Raw genomic sequence first — 24,416 nt, forward strand, 5'->3', positions numbered from 1 at the left:
AAACTTGACCAAGTTAAAAACCTGGTACAGCCAGGAGCTTAGTGTTCTGTTTCATTACTTCATAATATTTTGCTGAAACTTGAAATGGAAGTGTAAATACCGTACAAAAATTGAAGCAGAAATACAAAACCGTGATAAATAAACGAGGCAAGTTATGATAAAATTAATAATACGTAATGTTGTAAAATACATTGCATATAGCATTGGTGCCTGTTCAGTTTTTACTCGGAATGCTCTCTTGTAATTGTCTGTACCATAGCACATAATTGCTTTAGGTGAAAATTTTGACACGAAAAACAACTGTTGCCTTCAACAACCAATTGAAAAAAAGATTGATATTAACAACTTTCTGTCTCCGTCCTGCATACCTCTGTCTACGCTGAATTCTACAATTTTGGCCCCGTGCCTGCCCAAAAGAATCTTCCAACAAGCACCTCAGTCTCACATGCTGGATACCCCAGGAACTAACTTGTTTGAGTAACTTGTCAGAATGATTTATTTCCTTCATTTGACTTTCGAGAAGCAATTACTTCTTTTTTTTATTCTGGAACGTACCAGTGCATGTCTTTCGCAAAATAATAAAAAAAAGAAATAAGTATATTAAACGTTTATATTTGTTCTCTCATTTTGTCTTTAATCAAATTCTGAAATGCTCATTTTGGACAGTATTCAAAAAGTTTTGATAGAAGCCTGTTATAGTTAGGCAGTAATTGACGTAATATTGCGTCTCTGCGCAGCAAAGTAACGCCTCCAGAACGTTGCGTGCGATGCACAGCGTTAGGAATAGCGGTGGGTGGAACGAAGTTCTTGATCCAAAGGTTAACTGGCCCTAAAAGTAAGGTTTAATAAACTATCGTGAGAAAGCATAATAATTGTGATGACCGTTGCAAAATTAGAAGTTATATATAATGTCTCCTTTTTCAGCTGCCGTGCATTGATTCAGCCAGTTTCAAAACAACTGATTCTGAAGTACGTTCAAGAATTAAACCTTCAATGTTGGTGATTAGTAGCAAAGGTATTAATCGTGATGGCATCTTTAGTATGGCGGCCATGGTGGTCAACAGCCCCAAAACCCTTAAGTTGCTATTACATATGATTTAGGTCGACCCTTCTCTGTACGACCCTAGGCATCGATAAAGCCAACCGTTTTCCCCATTTCGGACTCAATGAATTTAAAAAAGAACGCAGAAAAACTATTTGCCTCCACAGTATTCATGACTCCCATATAAGCGTTCACCACAACCGGCCTCCATCTCCTAACTGATTAAACGTGTTGCAATATGCATATGAAGACAAACTTTAATTTCACTTCTTCATATTCACATACTGAATACTTAATGTTATGTAATAAGGCATTCTGTGACTGATGTTACCACAAGACGTTATGAATGATAATGTAGTGTGAGCGTACTTCTGTGAGGTTCTGACGTCGTGCTCGTGATTGTGCCGTTCTACACGTGTTAAATTTATCCTTAAAGAAAACACCATTATTTTTCAGTTATGGCTAAATCATTGCACAAACGCCGAAGTTTAAGCTAGTACCCTTAAATCACTAACCGCGGAACGCAATGGATTTGCTTAGGAGGTGACTGCCACAGAGATCCCCAAACGCTTCAATGAACTAACAGCATGTTATTTTAAGACAGAACAGGAATTGAAAAGGTGTACTGAAAGAATGCAAAACCACCTTTTTGGACTGATGGTATCTCAGACTGCTCTGAACCATGTTTAAAATGCAAAATTTGTCTAAAATTGATGTGAAAATGCCCTTCTGCAACAAATAAGAAAAGTTGCAAAATTGGAGGTATTCTTATTTGTCTCACTGTGCTACATAATGCAAATTGTTTTGTTGTCTAGCAATTTTTTTTTAATTTTAAATTGAGATCTGGTTCTTTAATTGAAAATTTTAATTTTTACAATATTTCAGAAGTAAGAAGGGATGCAATATCCTATTTTCATTTTCCGAATAGAAACATTTCTACATGCCAGGCACGGTCCTACATGGCCAAAATTGTAAAAACATGTTCTGCAGACAGGGTATGTTGTCTTTTGCACTGAATTCTTAAATTCAATTTCTCTTCGTTCCCTTCTCAGCGGGTATGAACATTTGATTTGTTTGTCTCTGTCAGTCATGATAAGCTCAGAGTCTTCACAGCTTTCTATAAAATCAGGACAATTACACACTAACATGTCTGATTCTGACCTCTGTGCAGAATCCTTATAGAATTTTCGCCGTTTCAGTAAATAACCAAGGGATTGGTATTGAGCTGCTATATGTGAAATTCTTCCTGTTTATAATGGGTTCCAGTCCAACTCCGTGATTAAACCAATATTGGTGCACATCTGATCATTATAAAATATCATCCTAACAAAAGAACATATTGGAACCTCAGATGTATGGATTAATGTATTGCACTCATATATATTGATACTTGCAATCGTCTCTAATTTTTTCAGACACTGTAATGGAAGGTTTTCGTAAAAAAAAAAAAGATCACCTCGAGTGCAATAAAGAAGAGGAGACTCCATCGTTCTGTGTTTTAATACTTCATCAATCACGGGAACTAAAGCCCATTATCTTACCTTACGACTACTTGTCGCCAGCATTTCCGTAATTTACTTTGTTTGACATCACTAAGGTGAGAAATGAGGTGTTTTTTCAAGAATTTTCTTCCAAAAATCCCCCGTGGCCAAACGTTGGTGACACTTATGCGAACCCCTGAAGGTTCCAGTCAAGGTACCATGATCATAAACTGACTTCCCCATAGGATTTACTCAAAACATGGACTATTGGCTCACCATCATCAAAATTGTCTTTGTTGAGTGTCACACTTGTCTAAAGAAATAACTGCAGGCCATAAGAAAATGTATGTTGGTATTTGAAGCTTGTGAAACATGTTAAATGTGAAATATTTGCGCCTCTTACAGATCCATCTAGGTTGGCTTTTTAAACCACATCAACACGGGGTTTAGGAAAATGTGGGAGGAAAAAGAGATGGTCTCTGAACTTTTCGATTCCAAGGCTTGGCTGATCTCTGGTTTAAAAGAAAGCAAAGAGATTTATTAAAATATTACTTTGACATTCAAATAATCTGAAAAAGAAAACCACGTAAACATTTTGCATCTGTCATTTATCCAACTCTTTGGTCAGAACTGAATCAGAAAACTGGAGGTAGATAAAAAAAAAAGTGAAATGAACAGAAAAAAAGTGGCGCTTGTGACTCCATGTTTGCCTCCTAGGATATCCTCGTTGATCTGTCCTTGTCAAGTTGAAAAGAAAACCACGTAAGGATCGGCTATCATTTTGGTTCCCCACACCAAAGGGTGAAGATTTTTGTCTCCACTATACCAAAATTTGAAAATGGACAAAGGTACAAGTTTGGAGACGATGCTTTAAGTTGATGGCAAAGGTGAAGCTGTTCAAAGTCGGTTTTCAAGAGGAAAGTGTCTCAGACGCATTCAAACCCATTTTTATACAGTGTTTCCCCGCTAATACCCCCCCCCCCCCCCCGCTCTGCCTTAAAGTGACTTAAAACAATGATCATGTCTGATGACTAGAATGCCAACAGTGATGTCTATGCAAGGTAACTGTAATTAACACCGCTGATGCCCGTAGGAAGTAGAAGCAACTGAATAGGATATTGAGAACAAATACGAGGAAGAAAATATATTGAATCATATGGTGAAAAAACTACAATAACAAGATTTTTAAATCTTATGCAAAAGAATCCAAGGGGTCTCACATTGTGATGGACTTCAAAAAACAATCATGTCATTTGACTCCAGTCTTTGCATTGAGTATTCGGAGTTGAGATAAATGTCTGTTCCTTCATTAAAATAGCGTCACGTTAAGGAAATAAATGCACACTTATGTAATGAATCCCGAATAGACGAAGTTCTCCCGGGTAAATATACTATAGACAAATACCAAAGAGTTCATCAAAGACGGAAATGTTTCAACTGTTATGAGTAACTGATTCAGTCTCATCATTTCCCTAATTTTCTCTTTGGTCTCTGCCCAAAAAAAGGGATTTCCTTTCCAGTACAATTGATTTTTGACAGAAAAAGACTAAAAATGCTTTTCACCCAATCATCTAAACCACTAAGCTCTTTCGTAATATGTGACCTCTGCCTTTGCCTGATAGGGCGTGGATTGGGGGGGGAGGGGAGGGGGGGGGAGGGCGCGTATATGCTGGGTTTTGGATGACGAGTGAGAATGAAGTCGTGTCGATATTGAATGCCGACGGCATAGGTTTTGTCCTACGCCATGCACTGCGTGTAAAACGTAAACGATAAAAGTTATGCATTAATGTTGATCGGTTTGCAATAAAATGTGACTAGAATAACAAAAGTGTTCATTAGAAAGCCTTGGCATAGTGCCAATATTCTGGCATTACTGAGAATAAAACACAACTTTTACTCTCATGGAAGGAAATTAAGTTTTGCAGTCCCTCGGCACTATGCGTTGCCTCCAGGGGATGGATTTGGGATTGGTGGTTATGGTATCTTACCCCGTGTTTTCGCGCCAAATCTTAATTTTCTCAAGAAAATATTCTCTTATTCAAAATTAATTGTTCGACACGTCCTTGCAGTTGCATTTTATATTCTATACCCTTTTAATACCAGAATATATCTCTTTTATAATTTGATTTCCCTACTCACTGCAGTCACATCCATCTCTTTTAGATAAAATGAAATTATTATAATACAATCGTTAAACCATACCTGCCATCCTCTAAAAACAAAAATAAGTCTTTGACAAAACACATGACCAAGAAAAAAATTTCGCACGTTTCCGAAAACTACGAAAGCCAGTAATGTAGGAAATCCAGGCGAACTGGTTTCGACGCCTTCTTCTCTAGTATCAACACGAAGTTAGAATCATTGTTACACCCAAAGATAAGCAACAACAACAACTCAGTTTGTCACCAACAATAACAGTGGGTTAATTTGACTGTCCCATAATTGTACTTTGGGGTTATTTCTTCATGCACTTTCCTGTTTTTGCCTTTCGAGGCTTCAGTAACTTTATCCTCTCATATTACGGTTAGTACAATAGAAGAAAAGAAGCGTCAGATGCCGTAAACTTTTTACTGGGCTCAAACTACTATTGGTTGACCCCTCACGACCAGAAGATAAATTGTTCAAGTAGCAACCAGTAAGTTATAAACATTAAAATATGGAGTCATAATTTTGACATTTTGGAAAATATGTGCGCCCCTGTGTGCGTCCCATTTGTGTAGGCATCCAACCACAACCCATCTCCCCTAAATAGAGATTTTAGTCTCTCCCAACCTCCCTTTTCTGACTGTGGGTTAATACCAGCAAACAGCCCAAGGGTAAAATCTATTTTATTTTCTCGATTTACTTATGGGAGGTTTGTCCAATCATGTGCGAAGAAAACACAATCCAACTTTCAATCTCAGTCTAGGGTTCGACACAGTAGCAAGCGCACAACACATACACACAGGACGACGATATACTACACTACGGAAATTGTGATTCACTTTGTATTGCCCAAAGCCAAGGAAGTTGGAGTTCTGCCCATCGAGCCGCTATTTAACTTCCTAGCAAGCACGTTGATTGCTCAATTCTATTGACAAGCGTAATTGACGGCACTGCCTCCTAATTTTCTCAAACAGAAAGAAAACAAGGGAACTAAAGGTAACCCGTCATGTGAGGATAACGGGATTATACATACAGAAAGGACCAGGTTGGGAAGAAAAACCAGTGGAAGCAATAAGTCGAAGTGAGGGAAATATCCCCCTTTTTACTAAACTCCATTTAACAAAAACCAAAGGGAACATTATGAACGTTACTATCTTTAACTGGAACTGTTTAAGCAGTACCTGACAAAATGAAGATTTTTCAATTGGTTATAACAAGCGCCAGTTTTCTCTGTTTGCTACAGTTTGCCGCAAGTCTGAGGAATAAAAACGGGCATTGGTGGTAAGTTGCGTTGATTCCAACTATTATAACGGACAAAAAAACGTAATTTCACAGTTACATACTCAAGCATTCGTAGAAATGTGTTACTAGTGTATTTTTTCGCTTTTTTTTTATAAGAATTGATAATTATATGAAAAAAAGGGATTAAGGGGTATGAAAAGTAAAAACTTGACTTTTAAAATAGGAGGGAAGAGACGCAAATTTGACGCTATACGCCCATCGTTAACTAGACGCTTAGTTAACGAGGGTGGAGGAAAAAAACTGAAGAGTTCATGGCAATAAATGGCAACAGAGCTGATTAAATGGCCACAAAAGTTGCCGCTTGCTTGTTAAATCTATTCTCTGTATTAATGAAAGGTGTTGCCTTTATCATTGGCAATTAAAACCACATATTAGTTCTGTCCCTCAGAGCCTTCAGGCCATCCTCTGCATGTTGAACTCTTTCACACCTGGTGGTGACACTCCATAAAGAAAAGAGGGCAAAGATGCAAGTTCTTTTTTAAATTAAAAAAAGAATGGAAAAAAATCATCAGCATACCTGTGCTATTTCAAAAAGAAATTTTCTCAAAATTAAAATAAAATTGACTTTTCACTGACTCCAATAAATGAAAAATCTAAAAAAAGGTCAAAAAAGAAAAGAGAAGAAATATAGATAGATGAATGTGTGAAAAAAAAAAAGATAAAAAGGGAAAAAAAGGTGCTCTGACACTTCTTTTAGATTTTTTAAAAATCCTCCAGTAGTAGTGTTATGTACACTAGAACTGAAACATGGAGCCACCCACTTTATTGGAGTTGGGGTGGGGGTGGATGGGTTGGGGTGGAGTAGGTGTGTCCAAGCTGTTGTATGCTCTGGCAGTATTTCCTTATGGCCTTATGTCCAAGTCGCACACAATTGTGCAATGGCAGGTAAAAAGAGTATTGTACAGCCGATTTGTCATAGTAACAATGTTGCAGTGACAGTTTACTAGAGAAATGACACACCAGGAGAAACCACACATGGTGGTAGTGACAGCTTTATTCTCAATACTGTCCATGCAATTATATATACATAGTGGTTTACATACAATCCCATTGGTTTTTTATCTACACCAATAGACTACAAGAGACATTGGGAACTAAAAATTATACTGAAAGATAATGACCCCTTTGATGACATTTTACTTTTTCAAGTTTCCATTTCTTCAAGAACTCATAAAAAGTAGAAATAAACTTGCATGTGGTGTTATACTCAATTGCATATCTGGCAAAATAAAAAGCCATTATGATATTTGAAACTTTGATGCCTGAAGCACATATTACACTTGCAGCACTATGCACACATACTTATAGTTGTAACAGTTTGTTAAGTTGTAGCATGCAAACTCAATACATACAGTTTGAGAATTACTTAAATGTCAATTCATGGCGTTGAGTTATCTAAATTACGTAAAAAAAAGTGGTCATAATTGAGATCGTATCATGCAAGTCATTCTCACACAATTTTGAAAGAAAAAATTCCAATGTAATAGAGCTGTTCTCTGTAAGGTACAAAAGTAACCAAACATTCTCAATCCCAATCCTTTCTTTCTTAAGCAGCATTATGTGTGAGAGGGTTATCCTCTCTTCAGACCTCTTCAGCTTAAGCAGAAGTACCCATTGGGAGGTTGTCTAAGGGCTTCAAGCAGGAGCAGTGAAAACGAGAGAAATTGAGTCAATAACCACAGATCTGTGTCCCTACATAAATAATACCTGCTGAAGCATCTAATCTGCCAGCATGAAGTTATAGATGTGAATATATGTTCTAAAGAAGAAAAAGGACTGGTATTACATAATCTCAGTGTTTCGTTCCATCTTCCAATCCTATTAGAACAGCTTACCCCTTAGGTTAAGTGCATGGGTTAGTAGGTAGAGACATTCGTAAGCCGTGTTCAGATGTGTCCTTATAAAAATGTTTTAGTACAACTTCAAGGGGTGCGTGCACCTTTTCTTCTCTCTTCCCACAAAACAAAACCAGTCTGTCTATAATCTCCAGAGTTCAATGATTTGCAGAAAGATTGTTGGGGGGAGGGGGGGGGGATTACAGAGGAATCAAGCATGGAAACTGCAAACAAGTCTGTGGTTCCTTAAGCTAGTGCTGAGACCATTTTGATCAAAACCAGGCTGAACACAGCTGTGGTGAACCACCTGTCCAATGAACCATTCAATACTATCACTTGACATTGTTATTAACTCACCTTGTGTCCTTCTTAATGTATTCCCTCCATTTACAGTAGGCATACATACTGGGTGTGAAAAGGATTCTTGATGATATTTGTAATCCACAGATCCTTTTAGATAATACTGGACAGGTGGTGACCATAAAAATATCCGACAATGGCACAGAAGAAAGAATTAACAATGACTGATTTTTTTTTCTTCAAAAAGCCTAGTTTAGCAGTTTTTGTTGGTTTTATTAGGGTATGAATTTTTTGTTAAACTTAATATATTGTTGGCATATGTACCAATCATAGTGCAGGGGCGGATTTAGGCCGTCTTCTGGGTCTTCCGGAAGACGGTCAGATTCTTAAGATTACATTGACGGGTATCTAATTTTTGCTGTTGGAAGACGGTCAAAAATGGAGGATGGATCAACAAAGATGATTTGAAAGACTGTCAGAAAATATTTCTGGATCCGCCCCCGTAGTGTACTCATGCTCAATTATTATAATTTTTAGGATAATAAAATTTACGATTTTTATGATTCACTGCAAAAGGTCTTCCAACGTTTCCTCTGTAAAGATCTTTAATTTCTTTATACAGTGAAATCAAATGTATCCAACCTCTGTGTTGAACTGAAAATCAATTAAACCAATCTTGACACAAATATAATCGTCTGAAAAACCACTTGACTTTCTGTTCAATATTCCATTTCCGTTGCTGGTAAATTATGCAATGTTTTACTGCTAATCTGTTTGTCCTTTTGCGAGTTTTGATCAAATCAACAAAATCAATGTTCAATACTGTGCAGAGAAACTTGAAAGCTTTTGGATGTTTCTTTGTTTGTTGGTGGGCCAAGTTGAAAAGCTTGATTGCTCTCAAATTCCACAACTACATTACCAGTTATGCTGATCAAACATTTAATTAAGCGTAACAATACCAGCTAGACCAATAGTGTTCAAAATTTGACTCCTGTGGCATGGCAGTCAATCAATTCTTCATTTTCTCCTGCCTTCACTGATAACATTTAATGTTAACTTTCATTCCAAACTAAAACAGTGGAATGGTTGGTTTTTATTATTAGCGCCTTCACAAATAATTTTTGGGATGAGGGCAAAGCTCTTTCTTTTGTTCCTAGCAACATGAACAATAAAATGAACCCTTATCACAACTGATTAAAAACGTGAACACTGAATGAAATGCAGATATTTGTCTAACTAAGAAGAAACACGGAATAAAAGGTGAGAAATCACACACGATTACAAAAGTACAATAGCATGGCCCATTGCTCTGCCATTCTTGAAAAATGCCTCATATCATTATAATATAAACAGTGTTAAATTTCTTTAAAGGATGAAAAATAACAACTCCCGTGGCTCCAGCCAAATAAATTTCCCTTTTCATCTTTTGCTGTCCGTTAACCTATTTTTATAATCTGTTATTGTGTGAAAGTTGGTATAAGACATATAGGAAAGAGTTGGAGTGAAAGGCATCTAACTATCTCAGTGTTATTCTGTTATCATTGTATCCATTTTGTTTTCTTCTTTTGTGGTTGACATTTATAAGTTTTGCTTGTCTGCACAAAGGTATGCATTAATTCAACAACCGTCCGCATAGAAGTTTCTTATTCTTTGCCACAAGGTGAACCGCTTGGGCATTCCTACACTTTACTATCACTACCCTAGGGAGAGCCATTGCACAATGTTGTTTTTCTTCACAACTTCAGACTTTGGGGGTGGCAAGTTGTGGAAGCTTACTAGTGTATTTACCTAGCCGAGGAAAGAAGATACCTTACATTACTTCAGTTATTTTTCTGTTCAACATTTATATAAAGAGAGTCAAGTCTGTTACCCACAGTGACTATGGCAAAATGGAGTTGCACAGGCATGATGTGACTTAATTAAGGGGAAGGGCGGCATATTTATGGTCAAAATAGTAATGAATTGCTTTATTCACTATGTTTGTTCATATATTTTTTCTCGTACAGAATCAAAAAAGGCAAACTTTCCAGTAAAATAATATATTTACAGGTTGATGTACTATATAACAAACACAATCAAACACACTTTGGCCATATCTCTCAATAAAAAAGAAACTGAATTAAATTTTTGTGGAAAATGACTTTTCAAATGACAATCATCACTATGTAAATGTCTGTAAAATCCGATAAAGAAATATTTGTGACACTTCGTTAATTCAAGTAATGACAGGGTCTGCTAGGTTAAGCAAGATATCCTTATTTCGGACAAGGTGTCACACATTTTAATTGCCAACTATTTAAAAAGTATTTGAGACACCTACTTTATGATGTCTTTAGATTTTGTCTTATAGCATGGGATTTTTTTCCTAGTTATAAACCAAACAGCCATGAAAAATGGATAGTTCCCAAAAAATTAAAAGTGACATTTTCTTCAGACAAAGTAATTTTAAATAAGCAGTTGAGGAAAATTTCATTTTGTTATCTGGAGCCTCAGAAGCCTTGTCTGAGTACTTATTTGCAAAAATGACACTTGGGCCACAAAAGTTAATTGAAATGTCAACTTCTAAAAAAGTTCAATTCTTTGCTATTCTAAACTTCTTTTTTGGAAGGGTTGCATCATGCCAGGAAAGTGACATGCCCCCCTATGAATGAGCAATGAGTAGAGTGTCTACAAAGATGTTGTTTTGACCAAAATCTTTGTCACTCTGGGTTTTCATTTTCTGCCAAATACTAGTTACATTTACATTTTGCTTTTGACTGCGGCAGCACTTTCCTGACCTATAATGTAGCACAAATAGCCTGACAAAGTTTGAGATAAGTGCTCAATGTGTTCACCTTTCCTCCGCCTGAGGCGGTAGCCATTATGGGTCCCAAATGCAAACAGTCCCCCTACTCTTTCCAAACACACCTCCCATCACCTCTGTTTTCACTTGCCAAACCTTTAGAGATTATGTGACCTAAGGATCAATCAACTTTCATTGATTCTTAAATCAAAGTGTTCGGTAATGCTTCCATCTTACATTACTCTGGCGTTATCCTGCATCATACATTGGCCAGTGGGATATCATAAAGAGCCAAGGGGAGAAAAAATGTGAATCAAATTTCAAATATTGTTTGTGGAAGTGCCCAGTCTAGACAGTTCATGATGAAGAGAATAGAGAAAAGTAACAGAACACAATCTTCTGATTGCATTGTGGCATTCAGCAAATATAGGCCAGGGGTGCAGTTCATGCCACACATTTTGATGACTGTCACTTCATTCTTCTGTACTATTAACTCTGGACCTGTTTAATACTGCGGTTTATCCTCGAGGGTTTCATGATATATCTCACTCTATTTAAGATTTTAATGTAGCTGATAAACTGACGACATAACTTGTTTAATCAGAAATTGTCCCAACACAATTGCGCCTCTGTTCTGAAAAAAATTTTAGTGTCACTGAACACAAACAGGAAGAACTCCTTCACCAAGATACACTGAAACTTCAATTAACAATTTGTTACTTGATTGTTACATGGCTACTATACATCATGTACACTGTTAATGGCTTTTTTTTTTTTTTTTTGCCAGGCCACATCTTTGGCACCAAAAACTTTTCTTGTTAACACATTTAATTAAGGGCCATTACATAGTATTTTGATTGTTACTGAGGGGGAAAAGGTTGATTCTTTTTACCTATTTAGTAGCGCAATAATTCAATTTAGAAATGTTTATTGGTAACACTTGGTTTTTGCCTATACTATATCTTAACAAAACAGATGAAAATCTATAAGCATGGTTTAGATGAAAAGCATGCAGCTTTATGGAGAGTAACAGAAAAAATTAATTTTTCATGTCTTTTAAGATTAGGTGGCAAATTATTGGCAGAAAATACCCCATAAAATACATTGCGATCACACTTCTGATACTTTTCCTTTTAAGTCTATTGTTAGCTTCATCTTATTCTATTCAATTATTTAAAGCATTGTACACAAATGCATTTTCCAGATCTTAATTTTGAGGCTTTGACAGTAGTGCATTATTTATCTATCACCATTATAAACCTCTGTGGGGGAACTTTAATATTGATGTTTTGTTTTCATTAAATGGAGTTTTAAGTGTTTTTTTACAACAATACCTGTGATTATTGAAACAGTTACATGTATCAATACCAAAACGTGCTTTATTTTGATACAAAACATATCCCCTCTACCCCTGTCCTGTAAAGTTATATTAGTAAAAATTTGAGGGTTTAGTAACTCAGTTGTTTCCCAGTCAACTTCATATATATTTCTATGGTACACTAGAGTGGCCTGGTTAATACACTGAATACATAAGAGACTGAAAACTGTTGGGCCCTCATGCTAAATTAGCCAAATCTTCAAACCCTTGTGGGGCATTACAAAGGGGAATTAAGGTATGGAGGGGCAAGCTTTGTCCTTGATACAAATATATATGGATTGTAGTACAACTTCATATATTGAAAATATATTCTTTCCAGCATTACATACTATAATGGAATTTTATTAAAAATAAAAAAAGTTTTTAAAATTGTTGTATAGGGTATAGCAGGTGTGAAAAATTAAAATGATGTAAGAATTTACTTCAATTTGCAACAAGCATTTTTTAGCGAAGATAATGTTAGGATGACTATGAATGACTTAAGATCATGAATAAAAAAAAAAATATTAGTAAATGTGTTTCCTATCTCCTTTAAACCTTTTCCATTACTTCATAATCTTTATCAAAATACTATGCAATGGTTCATAACTTAAAATCAGAGTCACTGTTTAGTTTGCAATTTGCTTTTGTTATTTACAGGCCTTAGGTTGAGGGCAAGTTTTGAAAGAGGTACTATGCTTTTATTTTGTCAAAAAATATCCCAATTTTGGCATGTGTTTTAAAAGTACAAATTTTACTTTACTGAAAACTTGATGGAGTGATCTATAGGTCTAGGATACAGGTCAAGTGTGAAAATCTTATTTGCTTCAAATTGAGGTTAGGCTAATAGACCTATGATGTGCTCATTTTACACTAGCTATAGGCCATCAGCTGCCTGCCTAGGCTGTGTTAGCAGCAGGAACACCGATGTAGGGCAAAGATCACACTTCCCAAAACTTGGTTCAATGAACTACATACTGTATAATGTGAACCATATCTGTTAGTCTTCCCCAACGTGTTTGTCTTACCATATGGTTGGAAATGTGTTAATCTTTAACCGTTAAGTGCCATAAGAATATTGGATCGGCACGTTACATATGACTGACGTTTATTGACAGAATTGTGAGAAAGAAGCAGATGTGCCTGTTGTTTTTATATTTACTGGTTAAATCATCAGTAAATTTTGACAATAGTGTGATGAAATCAATTTCCATCATGATCTTTGAAAGTGGCTCTATAATGTAAGTGGCTCTATATATTCCAGCAAAAATATATCTTTACATGCGATAACTTTATTCATATTTAGTGAAAATGTGCAGTTTAATGTTTGGAAATGTTTGATAAAATGTCCTGTTTGAATTTATTATTAGCAATCCAAAGCTCAATTTAGTCCAAAAAAATAAATAAATAAATAAAATACCATGCACTTTTCATCACATTATTGTGTGATAGAACAACTCATACTTTGATAAGACAGTACACGCATGTTATAAATCCTACTTAGGCGTAACTGATTTAAGAATATCGGCTACTAGCCAAGAGACACTAACCTCGGACTTTGGTCACCACATTCTCCTACTATGACATTTTTTATGGTGTGGGACATCTTCCAAACAGAAAAAATATGACTTGCTTTGTTTTTGACAGAGGTCCAGCAGCCAACACCCTCCTACAATACAGGGTACAGGTCTTTGACAATTCCCAGTACTTCAAAAACCAACTTGGTCACCTTCTTCTCTCTCTGTGACATTTTTTTTTAGTTCGGGACAACTTCCAAACAGAAAAAAAATGACGTAGTGTTTTTGATAGAGATCCAGGAGCCGTCGCCCTCCCACAATAACATAGTACAACAGCGTGTGATATTTCAGAGGTCTTCAACAATTTGGGTGCATGGCAATAGTCCTAAGGTTCATTGGTCTGAATGTTCACTATATAGAACCTTCAGAGCAACAAACCCCTTTACTAAAAAAACGATAAAATTAAATGACTTTTCAGACCATTGAATTTTCAGACTATCGAGAAGCCCCCAAATATTCCCCATTACTTGTAACCATCCAATCTACTGATTTTTTTTCCTTTTTTGTAAATTCAATTTAACAAAGATATATGTGAATATATGGTATCATGATAATGTTTTCTTAAATTGACTTAAGCATTTCCATTAATCTTTTGTCTAAACCATTGAAAAATGCAATTTTATTGTGCTAGCAGTAAATAATTATTTGCTAAAATGTATTTGTCTGCTCAATAGGACTTTAGCGCTCCTCAGGGAGGTAAGATCAATTAAAGGATTAAACAGATCCATATTGACCAGACAAATTTTTTTAAGTCGGCTGATCTTGTTTATAGAGGATATCACACTTTAAACCTAAACTTTACCTTTTATTTACTTTTCTTTGAAAATAATCATATAATTTTTTTTATCCTTACACAGGTACCTTGGTCTCTCACCTACATACCTAAATGGCAGGGACAGGAGAGACGATGGAGACGCAGCGCATAGATGTAATATACGTTACTTTACGCCAGAACAGAAAAAACTTTGCATTAAAGATGATGACATTTTACAAGTAATTGCCCGCGGAGCTCGCAAGGGGATCCAGGAGTGCCAATACCAGTTCCGTACAAGGCGGTGGAACTGCCCAACTAAGAACAGCACAGATGTGTTTGGGAAGGTTTTGCAAATAAGTAAGTGGCTTTTCTTGTAAAGATTTTCAGTTGAAGGCAGCTTTTATAACAATAGCAATAAAAAGACACGATGATCTGCATGATGTAAAGATTTATTATGCTCTGGGCTCAGAACATCTGCAGCTTGGATTAATTGAGTTAATTTTTGTTGAATGTAAGCTGAGATTTCCATAACAGATGGTTATGCGATATGTGTGGTGATAATTGTACCCAAACTGCAGTGTTCTAGGTTTATTGGTTTCAAAACTAACTTCATGAAAAATAGAATAAAATGAAATAAAAATATTATCTTGTTAAAACAAGATAAGTGTCAGTATTTAAATTTGTAAAATGGCACTGTGGCCTCGAAGCTATGGAGGGTGGGGAATTTTATTACATGGTGATAAAACAATAATGGTAAAGTCAGAAAATAAATGCATGTAAAAAGACAAATATGCATTGAGTATTGATACAGGTTTTATATGTTTTAAGTTTTATTGGCAATTAAGACTTAATCATACTTTCTGTAATCAGGCATTGTTTGACATAAAGCATTTAGATTGGGGAATTTTTATTATAAGATAATAATTTTCATTGAATGATTGAATATTGCATCAAAGGAAAAATTGAAGAAAGATACTGGTGCTGTGATCATTGATATTCTGTGTTAGTAAAGTGTGCAGTTTGTGGCTCACAGTAATAAAAGCATGTGTTGCACAGTGAAGACTATTCACTGGCTTTTCCCATCTCAGATGACATGTTTTATTTAGTTTACTTGTTATAATGTTACCCCTTAACTTCTTTTAACACAATTATCCTGTTAATGAGCATATATTATTGAATAAGAAATATTCATTCTATTTACAAAGTAAAGAAAATTGTGTTATGGATCCCCCCCCCCCCCCCAAAAAAAATAATAAATAAATAAATAATAATAATAATGTCACAAGCTTGGCCATGACATTATTTTAGAAATATTCTAAAAATCTAGACATAACTTAAATATAAACTTAAAATTATAAACACTCTGGCAGTCAAAATCAATATATTTTTGCCACCAGCATCCTGTGTGCAAATTGAGATACAGATTTTTATTTTGTTTGGGTCAAATTTGTTAATGTTTATTTTTCTCCTTTCCCATAGATACATTTGGCATTGTAAACTTTCTCATATTGCACCCTGCAGACTTGCACAAGTTAGGTAAATGCTGCAATATGCCTGAAGGCAAAAATAGTATTCTTTACATGAACAAACAAAAACATTATGGCTTAATAAATCCCTTTCTCTGGTTTTACTTACTTTGCCTAAATTGACCAGTTGAAAAAATATGACGGCAGTTGATGTAATGTCACTCAACTGGTACATAAACATTTAGAGCATCTGTTTCACTTGAATGTGTGGAGAATCAGTCATTTCCAATATGGTAACTGTGTGGTTTAAGACTTTTCCTAAAAAATTGAACAATTTTCTCATAAAAAATTAGGTAAGCTATATGAAACTGATATTCACAGCAGAGAGAAGACATTTTATTTATGATTCAGGTCCTCCATATCTTTTTAGGTGCATGTAATTTAAGGTGTATGCATGTTTGATTTTTTTTCCCAAAGTGGCTGGCCAAGGAGTTTAAAATAAAGGGATAAATAAATAAATTAAAATAATAATTATTATTTTAAGAAGAATAAGAATCCCAAGTAATATACTTCTTTAAGTGGAATTTTTTATTATTTTAGAAACCAGAGAGACTGCCTTTATCTATGCCATCCAAGCAGCCAGTGTCATGCATGAAGTGGCCAGAGCGTGTGCCAAGGGAGAGCTGAAAACATGTGGCTGCGACAGCAACATACGTAACCAAAAAACCGATGGAGAGTTTGAGTGGGGTGGCTGCTCCCATGATATAAATCATGCTAATCTGTTTGTGTCTCAATTTGTGGATTCTACTGAAATCAAGGTGAAGGCACCAGGGCAGATGAATCTTTGGAACAATGAGGCTGGAAGACTGGTAAGTATGTGTTAGCTACGCCTAAATTTGATTTAAAAAAAAATAATAATAATGAAACAGTTAGCTAATCAAATTTAAAATAAAAGTATATTATTTATATATGTATATTTTCAATGGTGCAAAGCTACCATGAATGTATATTGTGCACTAGAAAGGTGATTTATTTTAAGGGAGGTTGAAACCAGGTGATGGAAAATTCCCTGTGAAATTGATGAAAACTTATCTGTCACAGTCTGTAACAAAGTTTGTAGGAAAATATTGGCTTGAAAACCTCATTGGCATTAAACAGTGATGGTATGAGCAATTTCAAGACCTGACATTGTGTTAAGATGTAGGAGATCAGTTGTGAATAAGACAAAACACAATTGGTTGTGACAAGCAGGATAACCTACCGCAATTGTCCACTCCCATATCATTTATGTATAACAGTGGATGAATATTATATATTTCAGGCAGTCTCCTTTTTTGCCTGAAATTAAATATATTTACTTCATTAAAATTTTTCTTGATCATATTATCTTTGTTTCTATCCAGGCCATTTCCGGTGAAATGAAACTTCTCTGCAAGTGCCATGGAGTCTCTGGATCCTGCTCCATTAAGGTGTGTTGGAGAACGACAGATAATTTCCGCAAAGTTGGCAAGAACTTAAAGGAAAAATTCGATGGAGCGAGCCATGTAAAATATAGCAAAAAGAAGCAAAAGTTCAAACCAAGGAACAAGTTTCAAAAGTTACCCGGCAAAACAGACCTGGTGTACATCAAGGAGTCGCCAGATTATTGTACCCCAAATCATAAAACGGACTCCCTGGGGACCAAGGGACGCTTGTGTAATAGTACAAGTCAGGGTCTGGATGGCTGTCAGTTAATGTGTTGTGGGAGGGGGTACTACACAACAGTAAAGCAAGTAGAAGAAGACTGTGACTGTAAATTCATATGGTGTTGTGAAGTGAAGTGTCAGAGATGTAAATATAAAATTCAGCAAAATTTCTGCAACTGATCAAGTGTTAAGTTTTCCTGACAGTATAATGATTTATCACTGCCAATAAGTATCCATCTATGCATAAAGGGTCCCTTTCAACCTAAATGCCCAGGCAGGTAACTTGAGATTAAAGGAGAAAAGGCAAGCTGGACTTTCATCTTAACTCCCTCTTAACTAAGGATGATGATCTTGTCTGTGTAAATGTAAATATATTTATATATACTTTAGTTTTATATAGTATCTTAGAAAAAGGTTGAACTTGACCAGCATTTGTATAAAATGATGCCATAATTTTAGCTATTATGTATAGATATATTTTGGAACACATTCCATATACCACAAACTATATCAAAAAGATGATGCATTTTGATTTTATGAAAGCAATGAGCAGACACAGATTGCTGGGTCTGTCATCAACATATGTTGCCTGTAAATCTGACTGTGCATGTAATTTGCATGCAAAAGTTTGCTGGATGATTTGTGTTAGATTGTAATGCAATAAGTGACTTCAGGGAATAATCCAACTTTAACTTCCCCTTTTCAGTTAAATCTGTCTTAGAGAGACTCTCAAAATGCCACCATATTAGAAAATGCATAACAGGTTTGATGCCAAGTCACTTTAATTTTATATTGCATTGTCATTATTTTTATTAAATTAATTGTAAATTGATTGCAGTCTCTTGAACCTTTAGCAATATTATATATTTTATTAATGATGTTTGTATGACTGTCAGCTTTGCTAGAAGTAGAGTGATGTCAAAGATAAATACTGTTGAACCTTGAATATTGCTGGGGTTGGAAGCATATGAGAAACATTCTGGACAAATCTTTGCAAGTGCCCCCATCCCCCCCCCCCCCAAAAAAAAAAAAAAAAATCAACCAGTCAACCAGTGATGTAATCAGTGGTGACATCAGTGTTGAAATTGTAGATATTAAAGAAATATTTCATGCTGATGCTGTCTCAACCCTTACTAGTCAACATTAATTATCCAATCAAAATAGTATTTTTAATTATGATAGATACCATCCACCTCATCTAAAATTATTTTCTTTTGTCGATATGGTATGATTATCAATATAAGCACTGTCTTATCATGTGTATAACTCCTCTGGTTTCAGTCGTTTTAGACATAATATGTATCTTATATTGGATTAATGGGATATTTGTTGGATTTTGTTTTCTTTAATTAATACATAATATTTTCAAAATAGCCTGTTCTTTTGTCTCATAGTTACGCTGCCCCCTTTTATTATTAAAGTCAAAGGGGTTGATTCTTTTTTCTGATTCAAAAGGAGGATGGTTTTGTGATTATCAGCATTAAAAAATATATGTGTAAGTATGCAATATTGAAAATATTTAAACTTGATGTACAAAACTTGAAATTTGAGATGAAGCACCGAGTATTATAAAGGCAACAGGTCACAGTTATTGTACCACACAAATAAAAAAAAATCGGTTACAGAATTCTAACAATTCTCACTTTTTCTTCTGATGATTGGTTGTCTAGACTAATTATCTCTGATTGGTTGTCTAGACTAATTATCTCTTTTTTATTTTTGTCATACACGAAATTTCAGGCCAGTGGTCACCATGATTATTTTGAATGTGTAAATAAGCAAGTCTAATAAGAATTGATAATAAAATAATAATAATAATAATAATAATAATAAAAGAATAAGAAATAAGAATTCTATACCAGTGCTTGTAATCTTAATGGGAGAAAATTTTTGTTGAAAAGCAACATTCGTTCTCAAAATTTAGAGTACTACATTTTAGCTTTATGATAAATAGTGCACATGGGTGCATTGCTGAAATTTGTAGAAAAATTCATTTTTTTTATTTTTGCACACACACACACACACACACACACACACACACACGTTTTTCATAGCCTCAATTCCTGCTAGCCCAGACCTAAATATAAAATCTCGTTCTCAATAACAAAGCAATAATACATTCTATTCCTCAAGGGTTTTGTGTGAAATACCTGTAGATATAACTTGGTGTTCAAAGGAAAATGTTGGTATTTTAAGATTTCATTTCTTTTGTCAAGAAAAGCGACTATCAAAGATAGCCAGAGTTAAACATCCAAATATTAGAACATATTCGCCTTTCTACGCTGAAGTTATAGTGTAGTGTCTGGTTTCCAGTTTTGTTTTTCAAAAACGAACCTGGCAACCAAAAACTAGTGCTGTTTTTCAAAAACAAACCAGGCAACCAGAAACTAGCGTCGTTTTTCAAAAATGCACCTGGCAACTAGAAACTAGTTTTGTATTTCAAAAACGATTTTGGCAACCAGGATGGTCCTGAGCCCCACTTTGGTTTCTGAAAAGTATAACACACCAATATTCCCCTCTTGAAATTAGAATTTTGACTATAGCTAAATCATTGTTCTAAACTGTACCAAAGGGCACTGTTTGCTCTCCAAAACAACAAATTTTTTTCGGGGCCCTAACCCCACACCAAGGGGGGATGGTCGGCTTCGCATCAGAAGCCTGTCGTTCCTGACCCTCCCCCCCCCCCTTCAAATAATCCTGGATCCGCCCCTGGACCTATTGTGATTTCTCAAAAACCAAACGATAAGTCAAACCGAAGCGTCCGCGCGGAAAGTAGGTGACCTGTTCATCATTATGTAAATCAGGTGAGCGTTTTGGTGAGAGGTGCTCAGATATGACCCAGGTCAGTAGAAGATGGAGAAGAAGGATGTCCCATGCCATACTGCTACTGCCACACGTAGACCGAAAAGATGGCACTGAACCCGGCAGCAGTATCTCGTAAGTTCCGTACAGATGATAGAAAATGTATTGTAGCATTTCTTATTTTTGCATGGACGATGTTTTCCCGAAAAGGTGTATTACAGGCTTAATGACCATGGGGACATCTACCTGACGCGAAAAATACTTTCTCTTAGCTTTCCCTCAGTGTCTTTTGGTCACCCTTTTGTTTCTGATACCATTAGTTTTCCACGAGGGCTCAATATATGAATAGATATATTTGTATAATTTTAAACTTTATATTGCGATTTGTTAATTATAGGATGTTAGTTACCGGGATATATGCAAAGGAAACTGACACGAATTATTATAATGAACATGTACTGCTTTATCAGATATTTAGACATAGTTTCATGAATGTGAAAATTGTATTCCTTTAATTCCAGTGACACTAAGTACCGTTTATGAAGATACCAGAAGCGCCCTACACAGAGACACGTTTGGTGTTGGACACATACTGGTACAGCCCCACACCCATGTCAAGATTGCCTCCTATGCCGACGTTTGTCTATTCGTTAATTTGCAGGGACGACATTAAGTATGGAATGTTATGTTTGCTTTTGGTTGTAACATTCTGCTCCAAAACGTACTTCGAAGTATAAGTCGAATAAAAAGAGCTTTTTATTCATGAAACTTCTCATAGAAATTTTAATTTTTAAAATTAATCCATACTAAGCTTCCGCCCTGTATGATGTTGGTTTGCTTTTTTTGATAATTGCTTTTTAATCTGTCGTAGTGCAGTGCTCTTTCTGATTATGGTGTTATGAGGGTAATTTATTAATACTTATGGGTCGGGGTTGATAGCCTACCCGTCCCTTTTTAAACCTGAAACCTTAGATTTGAATTTTTCATTTGAGAGAAATAATGTCTGTATAAAAATGATAAAGTGATAATTTTAATATTATCATATATAAATTTCCAAGAAAAGAAACGTCACTGAAAATATGTGTGGGCAAATCCGCAACTTGACTCCTCGCTGCGACACTCTTATTCTTTTAAAATGTTGTTGACGTCCGGGAAGGAAAACATTGCAACCGCATTATGAAATGGAAACTTCTGATTACATTTATCGTGTGTTCAGTGGAAAAAGAGGAAGGGATGTAAATCTACAAAAGACACTGTTAATAAAACGTATAAGCCTTAGAAATCCCAACATTATTTAATGGGCAAAATGTTCCAACGTTACTCCAGAATTGTCCACATGTACTATAACGATCTTTTAACAATTATGCATATGGCACTGTGGCTATGAATAAACTTTCTCTGGTTCTCGGTGTTTTCAGTGCTGGGCGGGGATCAAACGCCTGTTTTCTGAAACCAAGTTAGGTGGGGTAAAAATTGTCATCCGAATTGAAAAATTGATTTAATATTGCAGTAGTAGAATGGAGATCTTTGTTGCGTATATGATAAGAATACTGTTCCTATAGTTGGCTACAAAAATTTCCCAGGATTGAGATAATTAATATGCCGTTTAGGACTTATATTACGAAACAGAAGTGTCGAAAAACAAAAACGGGAAATGGACTTCATTTAGATATCGTTTGTCCATTAAAATGTTTCTGTAGGACTGACATTAATCATAGCCTGTTGCATTCCTTATTTTCAAAATCACTTGAGCTGGTGCAAAGCCCAATTTTCAGGTGGTAATGAGAAAGGATTCGATGAATTTACAGACCGTGAAGTTTGCTAAAAAAGATAGTGAATAGTTAATAATTCTTAAATAAAATCTATAGATTTTTAAAAGATTAGATTATAGGATTTATTATTTCATCTGTTACACTAAAGTCCATTCTACCAGTTTGGTCAGTTATTTATTTAAGAATTGTACGGAATTATCATCTTAAATGTTATTTCAAAGTATTTTCTTCATCTAAATGGCAAATTCGATTTTATACCAAAGTGAATCTTCACACTTTGTTTGGTTTTAATTTTTAAAGTGGAAAACATGCCTAAAATGTGCAGAGGAGCGTTCTAATTAAAGTTGTTCTGTATTCTTATACATTTTAATTTTTCGGGGATAAGGGGTGATTAAGAAGGAAGCTAAAACAGATGAACGAAGGTGGTGTTTGTTTACTTTTACGTTTTTTCCCTGGCCATTCGTTTCATAGTGTTAGAGACAAGTATCACATTTATTGACATTTGTTCAGAAATATACATGCTCCTTTCATTTTAATTTTATATCTTTTTATTGAAATTTCTTTATAAATTTGATGCTCAGCCAATGCTAATTATTTCAATATCAACTTTTTCATTAGAAGTTTCTTTAGTCTAAATTAATACATGTATTACCTTAGAATAATTGATTGCGTTATTAACGTATTACATTCATATTTCAGAACTGCAATCTAATTGGCTGACTGTCGAAGGCACGTGACTGATGGAACCACGCCCAGCCTTCAGCCCGTATTAAGGAACTGGACACACTCATGCAAACGAGCGCACACGTACATACAGTTATAACGATTGAACAGGTTTATGAACTGGTGAACTGGCGCGTGATCTTGTTGTGATTTTAAAAACGTTTTAGGATTACATATTGATTTTCTTAAGTTGAAATGATTTACTGATGTAATTCATGAGCCATATACCTTAGGTATGAATCATAATTCTTTTTAATTGTTCCAAACAACTAGCTCAGATGAATCTGATTCCATTAAAACCCTTTCGGCTACCTCAAACTGTCTACACGATTAATTAAACTTTGGGGATAAAGGTGTTTTTTCATCGTATAGTTGGTGTAATCTCTGGTAAGTTCATTCTTTAAAGTCGATTAGCTATCACATATTTTTTCTTAATTGACATTGTAGAATTGCATTATTAATTTTAGGAGTTTATTACGATGTAATCGTAAACCAACGCGTTACGAAGTATTTCACCCGAATAAAAGTACATTTCTTTTTGGAGTTTTCAATTTCTAAACAACCCAGAGATGGTTATAAAAGTGGTGTTTATATACACACGCGTTTTAAAATATATGTTATCTAGTTCAAATTGTATTCTTTGAACTGTTTCAAAACACCTAAAAGATGACTTGAAAACTTTGCAAATTGTCAAATGATATCTTTGCCCAAACTTTGTCCATGTATTGAGATCACTGTTCATGTGATGCAGTGCCTAACGTCGCGCATTAAGTTTTCACGTGAATTTTTCAACTACCGATTGTTATTTTATAAATAGATATAGTATTTAATTTCAGTTTCGCCGTGGTCTATCTTATTAACAGTGCTGAAACATAACAGCTAATTTAAACGAGAAATTAAGATATGCTGTAGATTTCTTCTAATTTATCATATAGCGCACTTTGATAAAACCAATTCTTCTTATAACAAATAACTCCATTCTATATTATTAGCCTTCATCCTTGTATGCATATTCTATGGAAATTCTAACATTACTTGTGAAACAACGTTTGAATCTGAAACCAAAATCGGTAAGAAAGACTAACATTTTGAAACAATGCACCTTGTATGTGCAAAAAATCCATTTTTCTGTTTTGCAAGAGTGTGTATCTTTCTATCAAAATAGTTGCGTTTCTACTGAATAAAAAAATATGCATTAAATTGTTTTTACATGCAATCTATTAAAACTTGGGTTCAGTTTAATTATCATGCGTACTGCACGTTCAAAGTTGTTTTCCTATTGATACTTTCAAAATGTAGTCTATTTGATTCTGTAATCCTTTAATTCAAATCTGAATAAACTGTGTTCTAGTAAAGCATGCGGTGTTTTTTGTTTTTTGTCCAACCCGTATCG

The 24,416-nt window shown here is 35.1% G+C and overlaps 1 protein-coding gene and 1 long non-coding RNA gene across 2 annotated transcripts; both read left to right on the forward strand.

The window, feature by feature from the left end:
* Nucleotides 1–4,221: 4,221 nt before the first annotated feature.
* On the forward strand, nucleotides 4,222–18,738 carry LOC106155048 (protein Wnt-5a). The gene is made up of 4 exons (XM_013529655.2): nucleotides 4,222–5,949; nucleotides 14,679–14,932; nucleotides 16,642–16,910; nucleotides 17,445–18,738. The coding sequence occupies exons 1-4, from the start codon at nucleotides 5,858–5,860 to the stop codon at nucleotides 17,904–17,906; spliced, it is 1,077 nt and encodes a 358-aa protein (XP_013385109.1). The 5' UTR covers nucleotides 4,222–5,857; the 3' UTR covers nucleotides 17,907–18,738.
* Nucleotides 18,739–20,472: 1,734 nt separating this feature from the next.
* On the forward strand, nucleotides 20,473–23,566 carry LOC106155035 (uncharacterized). The gene is made up of 3 exons (XR_001237566.2): nucleotides 20,473–20,663; nucleotides 21,050–21,201; nucleotides 23,000–23,566. It is a non-coding gene; the product is annotated as an uncharacterized LOC106155035 (long non-coding RNA).
* The last annotated feature ends 850 nt before the right edge of the window (nucleotides 23,567–24,416 follow it).

The sequence above is a fragment of the Lingula anatina genome, chromosome 1, assembly GCF_051362555.1.
Source record: "Lingula anatina isolate TDL-2025a chromosome 1, LinAna3.0, whole genome shotgun sequence".
NCBI lineage: Eukaryota > Metazoa > Brachiopoda > Lingulata > Lingulida > Lingulidae > Lingula > Lingula anatina.